Source organism: Etheostoma cragini, chromosome 3 (genome assembly GCF_013103735.1).
Source record: "Etheostoma cragini isolate CJK2018 chromosome 3, CSU_Ecrag_1.0, whole genome shotgun sequence".
In the NCBI taxonomy this organism is placed as follows: Eukaryota; Metazoa; Chordata; class Actinopteri; order Perciformes; family Percidae; genus Etheostoma; species Etheostoma cragini.
Window position 1 is genome coordinate 29,496,894 of NC_048409.1, and position 9,854 is coordinate 29,506,747.

At 45.6% G+C, this 9,854-nt stretch overlaps 1 protein-coding gene across 1 annotated transcript in view; it reads right to left on the reverse strand.

Annotated features, from left to right (window-relative positions):
- Nucleotides 1-430: 430 nt before the first annotated feature.
- LOC117938696 (CAP-Gly domain-containing linker protein 3-like) overlaps nucleotides 431-9,854 on the reverse strand; it is a 16,969-nt gene continuing 7,545 nt past the window's right edge. Inside the window, exons 5-12 of the mRNA XM_034863481.1 lie at nucleotides 9,687-9,737; nucleotides 8,490-8,625; nucleotides 7,394-7,549; nucleotides 5,419-5,550; nucleotides 5,166-5,289; nucleotides 4,931-4,998; nucleotides 2,634-2,706; nucleotides 431-1,298 (exon numbers count right to left, since the gene is read on the reverse strand). Coding sequence (XP_034719372.1) covers nucleotides 1,244-1,298; nucleotides 2,634-2,706; nucleotides 4,931-4,998; nucleotides 5,166-5,289; nucleotides 5,419-5,550; nucleotides 7,394-7,549; nucleotides 8,490-8,625; nucleotides 9,687-9,737 — 795 coding nt within the window. The 3' untranslated portion in view covers nucleotides 431-1,243. The remainder of the gene's footprint in view (nucleotides 1,299-2,633; nucleotides 2,707-4,930; nucleotides 4,999-5,165; nucleotides 5,290-5,418; nucleotides 5,551-7,393; nucleotides 7,550-8,489; nucleotides 8,626-9,686; nucleotides 9,738-9,854) is intronic.

Here is a 9,854-nt window from a genome sequence, read left to right on the forward strand (position 1 = left end):
GCATGCAGGTAAATTTGGAGGGTGCATCAAGGCAGACCTGATTGGTTATTTCCGGGAATGAGTGTGTGTGTATATATGCATGCTTAGGGCATTTCCTTTCTAACTGGGACTGATTGGTGGAGATTGGTGTGGACGAAGTGATGGTGCCCGTGGTGATACACTGGTAGAGCCAATGAGGTGTAACCGTGTATCATGGCGTTTTCTTTCGCCGGGTGCAGATGTTCCACCAGAACAACTTCTCAGGGAACTTGGGATTGGTTAATAGAAATGCAAGAAGGTTTCCCAGAAGGTTTCGGTTGTGTGGCCAGACAGGTGTGGCAATGCTCTCCAAACGGCCCGACATGGTCAACAAACTGCACGAGACTCGGTTGTTAACGATCAAATTCCAAAGATAGATCCGCACTATCTCCCGCTCTTTTGCTACCAAGCCGCCACCTTTGCCAAAAACCTAACGCTGTATTTCCAGGATGTGAGAACGCGTCTGACACCGACCACCTCCTGTTGTGGGCTACATGTGAGAAAATGTCCGCACCTGATCCTCTAGATACTGCCCAAAGGTAAAATCAGGAAGCGGCTTATGGTTTGTTTTGAAATCTCAACGTGACGCAGGTAGCGGACGCTGAACTATCAGATGCAGTTGGAAGCGTTGCAGAAGATTAACGCTACGAGTAACTCTCTGTACATTATTCATCTAACTAGGAGGTTGTGACAGTTGTCACTCAATTGTGGCGTGTGCCTGCGTTTTTATGCAGAATATACAACGAGTACTGTACGCATACGTTTACGAGCTGCAATAGTCACATGAGCATTAATTCCTATTGTTAAGCTAGCTGGTGAGACCCAAATTGAGCAAATTGAGAAAGTGTATGTGGTTTTTGTCATGCCAAGTATGGACATAGCCGGGACAATGTGATGAGAAAACAACATGATATGATGTGTAGAGGGGTAAAGAGGACATTTTTTTTAGCAGATCTGGATCCTCAGTTTCATTAAAGGAATGCAGGACATTTTGATCAGATACAAGGCACAATATATATGTTGCTATAGAAGGGCTAAATAGGAGGGATTTGGGCTGAGAGAACGAGGGAGTAGAGGGACGGGGTTTCACTACGAGAAGTCTGACCGACGACGGTGAACAGTGGACGTCTGAAGAGACCAAAGCAAACGGAGCGGGAGATGGAGAGAAAGTAGAGCGGAGAGCTGGATCTCGTGGTGGAGGAGAGGAGGAGGGAGGAGGGCGTGGTTAGGACTGCATCTCAGCACGCAGCATCCACGGGAACCAACAGCAGAACAGCAACCTGGAGGAGGAGGAGAAGAAAGGAGGAGGAGGTGGAAGGGAAAGAGAGTGAGAATGTGCAGAAGAACAAAGGGAAGAGGAGTTGGGAGGGAAGGAGAAGGAAGAAAGGGGAGGAGGTTAACATTTTTTTAGATTTGGTTTTAATTAAAAACGTCTCTTAAGTTAAAGTAAAGGAAGTAATATAAGTGAAAGTATTTTTCACATCAGTGTCTCTCTCTCTAACACACACACACACACAGTCAGTCTCTCTCTCTCTCTCACACACACACACAGTCCGTCTCTCTCTCACACACACACACACACACACACAGTCAGTCTCTCTCTCTCACACACACACACACACACACACAGTCAGTCTTTCTCTCTCACACACACACACAAACACACAGTCAGTCTCTCTCTCACACACACACACACACACACACAGTCGTGTCTGCCTATCTTTGTGGGGACCAGTCATTGACATAATGCATTCCCTAGCCCCGAACCTTAACCTTAATCATCAAACCTAAATGCCTAACCTTAACCCTCACCCTAACCCTAACCTTAACCATCAAACCTAGATGCCTAACCTTAACCCTCACCCTAACCCTAACCTTAACCATCAAACCTAAATGCCTAACCATAACCCTCACCCTAACCCTAACCATAACCTAACTCTAACCCTACTCCTAAAACCAAGTCTTAGTCCTCATAAAGCCCTTTAACGTTAAGGGGACCAGCATTTTGGTCCCCACAAAGCAGTCAGGTCCCCATAAGTATACTGTTTTCACAGTTTTTGGTCCCCACAAATTTAGCTATACCTAGACCACACACACACACACACACACACACACAGTCTGTTTCTCTCTCTCACACACACACACACACACGCACAGTCTGTCTCTCTCTCTCACACAAACACACAGATGTCTTGAGATTGTCGCGCATAAGACTTTTTCCTGGACTCGACTAGTCCTGGTCTTGGACTCGACAAAGGTGGTCTTGACCACAGCCCTGGTAGTTAGTCAGGTGGGACATTAACTTTATTTCAATCTGTAGAGTAACTATAGCTGACAAAAACATCTGTAATGGAGAAGAAGGGTAGACAAAACCTTTTTGAAGTTCAGTACCTGAGTAGATTACCAATCTTATTTCATTCTTGAATCTTAATCCAATTACATTTCTTTCCACTTAGCATTCACACAACCGCCCTGAGCTGTGCCAAACATGACGACCTTTCACTTCTGACTTTAATCCCCGCGCTGAAGACTCTTGTTGATATCTCGAGGCCGAAGGTAAGAACTGGATGCTGTGTTGTGTGCATGCATCCTGACAGCAGACGGCGTGTTCTCACCTGGACATGGAGCTCTCTGACGTCAGGTCCTTAGGCGAACGCTTGGCGTTGAAGTTACGCTTCGGCTGTGACACTGCACGACAAAAAACAACCAGGTGAGAGTCTGTTAATAATGATGTCGGGTTTACTTCTATAGCAAAAACAACAACAACAACAGGTGACCACACAGTGCTGAGCAGCGTCGATGTCAAATATGTAAATAACAAGTATAAAAATGACTCTAACCAAAGTGAATCACAGGGAAACAACACTGTTACGTTCTCTAACGCTGCTCTGGCCTCTGTTTGGAAGAGAGCCATTTTGTTTCTGTGTTTCAGGTTTGCCAGCCCTGAGGGCCTGATTGTCCGCAGGTGTTACCAATCCGGTCATCAGCTGGCCTGCATAATAGCTCCTGAGTCAAAGCCACCGCCCCTTCCTCTTGCCACAACTTCCTGACGAGCTGAGAGTAGTTGGTGTACTCTCTGCTGGTGCATATGATTTGTGAACTGCTTTATTTGTTATCTGGAGCTGGTAAGGGTTCTCTGCCATTTGTTTTGATCTCCTTTTTCTCCTGTTTTGTGGTTAGACAGGGAGTTCAGCATTATGTATTTTGGTTTTCTCAATCTGTAGCTCAGTTGCCATTTTGTTTCCAGGTAGTATGGGGTTTTGTTTGTTGTTTTGGCCTTGGAGACCCTGACGGTTTTAAAGCTTCTATTTTTGGTTGGGTTACTGTGTAGAACCCGTTTTCTTTGCTTGTCATCCAGGTGTATATATATATGTATGTATGTGTGAAGTACAGACATATAATCTGCGTAATAAAACATACTTGTGTACTTCAACTTGTTAGTCTCTCGTCCATTAGTCTGAGCTGATGTTTTGTGTTACGTCCTAGCTTCCCCTAGACAGTAAACGTAAGGGTCGTAACATAAGTGGGGGCTCGTCCGGGATATGGCGCTCTTTGATCTGAGGGGGTTTGTGGACAATCCTACCCTGGGCCAGTTCGATGCTTTTAGGAAGGACGATTGAAAATGTGCAACGCGCCAGCGGCCTTCCAACGGCTCATGGGCCTGGTACTTGGTGACGTGCCTTATTGCAATGTGTATCTGGATGATGTTGTGGTGTACTCTTCCTGTTGGTCCTCAACATGGACTGTAAACGTAAGGGTCGTAACAACACTTTGAGACATCAGAAACCATGGTAACAAAGGTTAAGCTACAGTAAAAAGGTGCGTCTTAAGCAGCGATGTGCACATTTGGAGGGGTCTGTGCAGCTTTAATATGCACGGGGAGGTTGTTCTATAGGATGGGGGCGCCTGCTACAAAGGCTCTATTGCCCTAATATTTTATTTTTAGCTTTGATCTTGTCTAAGAGCAGCTGATTGGTCGACCTTAGTGTTCTGACTGGAGAATGGCGGCGTAACGGTCATCACAACACAAAGCTCTCATTGAAAAACCATTTCCTGGATCTGGATGCGTTTTTCTGTACGAGCCTTGGCCGCGTCCGACAGGCATCGAGTTATTTCTGTCAGAGCCCGACGCAGTTAAAATCTCTTTTATTTCTCATTCTAATGACACATGTACGTGTGTTCGTGTGGAAAGATTTTATTGACTGTAGGAAGGCTTTTCAAAGTGTCAACAAACCTGCACGGCCCACGTTATGAAATGGATAACGTCGGGGTGAAAGTCCCGTTTCTGGTGAGCCAATGAATGAACTCGGCTTTCAGTCCGGGGTTTATTTCGGACACCGCACACTGTTTACAAAACTTTTGGGGTTTGTGCACGGTGTTAAAAATGGTTGGGTTTCTGTAAATACGGTCTAGACCGGCTCTTTATGAAAAGTGCTGTGGTGATTTGGCGCTATATAAATTAAATTGAAAACTTATTCCACCAACTCTACTCCGGTCACATCTACCTGTCTGCTTACACACACACACACACACACACTCTCTAACTAAAGCAGTCACCTTATCGCGCTGATGTGACCGAGCCTAACCCGAACATCACGGCCCGGCGGGACCCAGTGGTACCCGCCGGGCTAGGTTCAGGTAGCCTCTCTGCACAAATGGGCGCAGGTGTATTTGCTATTTTAACGACGTGGGCGCTGGACGGGAAATTTACAACTGCGTATGTCTTACACTAGCAAAGACACTCTGCATGCAAGAGAGGGCCCTGTGTTTGCAAAGGCTGGAAAAGTGAACCTGGGTTTGATTTTAATAAAAAAAAGTAAATAGAACTTAATTCAAAAGTTGATTGTTGCCATCAAGGTAAAACATGGCGTCAACCTCAGTTTGCTAAAACAGTCCAATGACAGATACTTACTGGTGACTTGGTGGACTTTCTTCACCATGGAGCTGTTGTTCTGTGTGCCTTCTTTAGGGCCTCCGATTCTGGCAAAACAACAATAAAAACAGTCGGTTCATCGGTGACGGAGTGAATTCATCAAGTGAAGAAAATACCTTTTGGTCCTTCACGCTCCAAAGCTACATTAGTGATCTTGGTTATCCAGAATATAAAGAGAGAAACTAAGAAAAACAGATTCTTTGCGTTGTTTTACCTCTGAACCCGGGACGGCGGAGCAAACACTCCATATTTGGGCAGGCAGCTGAAGTAGCGGACTCCGAACACCGAGCCGTCGTGTTTCCCCGTCGCCTGATCCAACTCGATACCAAACCAGTACCCTGCAGGGACACAAGAAGCTCGGGTCACGCCGGCTAAAACCTTCCCTGAACAGTGGAAACCGTCACTGTCTCAAAGGTCTACAGCGAGAAGAAGAAGAAGAAGAACCGGGTGAAGCCCAGCAGACAGACCTGGAGCAAAGTCGGTCTTCCCGTAGAAGCGGACGATGCCGTGTTTCTGCCCGGCCACCAGAACCTGGTCTCCAACTTCCACGTTCATCCCCTCCGGGTCCAGACTGGCGACCGATAACTTCTTCTTTTGAGCTGAGGACGCACAGCAGACACACACACACTGTACCATGCAGATTCACAATGGATATGTCAAAGTATGAGAACAGATTCCCGCTCCCATCTCGTAAAATACGGACCTTTGGTCAGGTGCTATATGACGGTGAGTCAAGACGCCGCTATTGGCCAACAACACGGTGGCATCAGCCGGGCCGCAGCAGAGCATCAGCCGGGCCGCAGCAGAGCATCAGCCGGGCCGCAGCAGAGCATCAGCCGGGCCGCAGCAGAGCATCAGCCGGGCCTCAGCAGAGCATCAGCCGGGCCGCAGCAGAGCATCAGCCGGGCCGCAGCAGAGCATCAGCCGGGCCTCAGCAGAGCATCAGCTGGTCAACTCCCCTCGCGTCTAAATGGCTTCTTAAAGCGTAACTCTCACCAAAAGGCATCCTGGTGTCGTTTTGTGAATGTACCTGAGTTAAAGCTCTGCTTAAAAGCATAATTAGGACGGAAACGCCACTTTTAAGATTGACTGTTTTCTTGTAATTAGGTCAAATGCAGTTTGAATGGGAGAGCATCAACAGCACCATTTTTAAATCACTAAAAACACTGGATGGATGGATGGATGGATGGAAGAAGACTCGACACAGCATGAGACTTTACTCCAAGTATCACCAGGGGCTCTGCACATGAACTCAGCATCGAGAACATTGGTGTTAACGGGGTTTACTTTTTAAGGTTTTAAGCAACTCACTGTAGTAGCAGTTGTTGTTCTTCCGGTCTAGCTTAGCTTAGTCCCATATAAAGACACAGATAATTTGTTGTTTTGTTGTTATTAGTGAAAAACAATATTGACCTCGTAGTGGAAAAAGGAGCCTCGTACAAGAGTGACATTTCCTCCTCTGGAGACCGGGAGAATGTCGGATAGCGTAAACAACAACAACCGCTAACTCAAGTCTTTTATTAAACTTTGTGAACACCACCAATGCTCGATGCTGAGTTCATGTGCAGAGCCCCTGGTGATGCATGGAGCAAGGTCTCATGTTGAGAGATTTTGATGCTAGCAAAGTAGCGCCCCTGGCGCTCCCATTCAAAAGGCCATTTGACCCAAAAATGAAAATACCTAAAAGTTACGTTTCAGTCCTAATTATGCTTTTAAATGAAAGTTTGACGGGTACATTCACAAAAAAAGACCCCAGGTTGCATTTTAAAGCTGCTTTAATTTGCTGTAACTGCTGCATTGGTGCATCCCACCCCCTCCCCAGCTCCACCTTGTCGGGTTTGACGTGGCATTCGGTTCTACGTCATCGTTGCTGCTGTTATGGGGGAATAGTTCAGCTCTCCCAGTCTTAAACTGGCTGAGTGTCATTTAATTTGTAGTTTATCCAATAAAATGTCTTAAAGCATTTTTATTGTCTGCGTTGTTCTTGATTTAATCAATTAATCATGCATGCATACATACATACATACAGTACACATACATACTTACACACATACACACACACACACACACACACACACACACATACACACATACATACATACATGCACACCTGGACTTAAATTCACACCTGGTCACTTTAACACTGGACACAACACTGACACTTTAATAATAATTTATGGTCTTTTCTTTGTTTCTTTGACGAATGCTCTTGTTGTTATTATTATTATTATTTTGCTGTCTTTATACTGTCTTTTTTATTCATTTTTTATGTCTTTTTTTTTGCTAAAACTGCTGCTGGAACTTTCAATTTCCTTGCGGGAGTCATCCCAAAAGGATCAATAAAGAGAAGTCTAAGTCTAATGGACCTGCCAGATATGGATTTAATGTTTCCTCATTCACTAATCTTGCAGACACACAGACCCCATCAGAGCTCTAGTGTACCTTTCTCTCTCTGCTTCTCTTTCTTCTCTTTCTCCTTCTTGGTCTTTCCGGCGAGGCGGGACGCCAGGTCCATGCGGGGGGTTCGGGGGGTCGAGGTGACGGATGAAGGCGCCTGATCCACAGCTTTGGAGATCTTCGACACCGGGGCGAAGATCCCTGCAGGGCGGAGAAGGACAAAACACGTTGAAGTCTCAAAACCAGCAGACACAGCTGGACCTGACAGACCCACATCCAGATGTTGGGTCTGGGAACTCCCCATTGGCTGGGCTCTATCCAAGGGGCGGGATTAGATAGACAGATAGATTGATGGACAGGTAGAAAGACAGATTGATAGACAGATAGACAGATATTGATCCAATAAAAAGGGAAATTATAGTTTTGCAGCAGCAAAATCAGTCACACAGCACAGAATATAGATATAAATGAAATACTAGGATATGTACATGAAGTAATTATAGGATAAAATAGAACAAATAGAAGTTGGGAATACAAAAATGTGCAACTTCTTAACTAGTATTGCTAAATATGTAAATAAATCTATTGTGCAGGTTGCACTTAGAGCAGTATTGTGATGCCTGAGTCTCATCTAGCACCCAGTGAGGACGTGTTAAAGAGTTTTATTGCCTGTGGTAGGATGATAAACGTATGTCTTTCACCTTCCCTCTGCACGCAGTGGGATAGCTGCAGTACGTGTCGAAATGGACCGGAAATCTCCTTTAAATGGGATTTTTTTTTAGTTTCTTGGATGCTCTGTGACAGTAAACCGAACATATTTGAGTTGTGGACGACCACCATTTATTTTGAAGGTCATCACAACACAAGCTTATCATAGAAAACGCATTTTTTGGCAAAAATAGCGTGTGAACGCTCAATGCTGAACAGTGGGTGAGCGAAGAAACTAGAAAATACTCACATTTAAGAAGCTGGAATCAGAGAAATTTGACTTTTTCTCAAAAGATGACTCAAACCAATTAATTAATTGATCGATAAATTTAATAGCTAGCAACTAATCGATCAATCTTTGCATCTCTAAGCAACTCCGTCGTCCCGTTTGAGTCGATGACTTGCTCAAGGGCACCGTGGCAGCAGCTCTTACCTAGCTTCGGAGGGCAGATGAAGTAGCGGACGCCGCCCACGCTACCGTCGTTCTTCCCCTCGGGCTCGTCCAGCTCCACGCCGACCCACTGGCCGCTGGCGAACTCCGTGGTTCCACAAAACCTCAGAGTGCCGGGCTGAGAGAGAGAGAGACACACACAACGATAGAGATCTGACGTTAGCGCTGGAATCTCCACCAGGACGGACACGTGACTGCAGACGTCCGTTGGCGGGTCAGGTTTGCGTGGGTGCAGGTAGTCCAGGGACCTCCAGGGGCAAAGGCAGGGTAGGGAAGTATCAGGGGTGCCGGCAGTCCAAATTAGTAAAGAAAAGTTAAAAGTAATGAGAAACAAATGGGGAAAAAAGCATCTACCTATTTGGAAAAAGGCCAAAATGTCAAGAGCCTGCTGTGACTGGATGGCTTTGTGCTACTCTGGTGGCCATTTTGTGTATTGTGTTGTGTTGTGTTGAGTGCTTGTTGCTGTCTTCCATGTGCTCTGTGGTTACCTGTATGTCATGTGACTTTGTCTCCACCCATCCCCTTATATGGTCTACACTTCCTGTCTCGTTAGATTCCCTCCATTTTGTGCTATTTCCTGTTACTGTCTCGTCCAATCTTTCTGTTGATTGGTCTGTATTTCTACACTTCCTGTGAGAGATGTGTTTGTTTGTAGTTTCTAAGTTGTAAGTTGAGTCAAAATAAAGTGTGTTTGTTCTGCACATTTGCCTGAAAGAGTCTTGCAATTGGGTTCTCCTGCTGAAACCGTGACAAAAAATGTCACTTAAAGCAACAATTACATCGAAAGTGACATGAAATGGCTTTAAAACGACAAACTATCTTGAGAAAGGACAAAAAATATCAACAAAAATGTTGAAAATGTGTCAAAACTGTTGGTATGGAGGTTGAAAACCAACAAAAACATTGAGGAAAAACAACAAAAAGTGACAAAAAATGCTATGAACATATGACAAAAAGCAACATAAGCAGCTGAGATCTTGCCTAAGGGCCCCAGATTGGTTAGGGCCAGCGCTGAGATAGTCAGAGTGTCTGCGGCTGTGTTTTATAAAAAGGGGAAACGTGACGCTACACAGGGAGGATTTTAATTGGTCAGGTAACAGGAAGAGAAGGTGTCGTCAGAGTGGTCCAGTCCGTTCAGTTAGTCTACGTTCCAGCGTAGCGGCACCCGGTCCAACCAACCTGTTGGAGCTTTGCAGCCGGGCTGTCGTCTCCGCTCTGGTCTCTCCGGAGCTACACAGTGGGAATACACACTGTTCAGAGCTACACAGCGGGAATACACACTGTTCAGAGCCACACAGCGGGAATACACACTGTTCAGAGCTACACAGCGGGAATACACACTGTTCA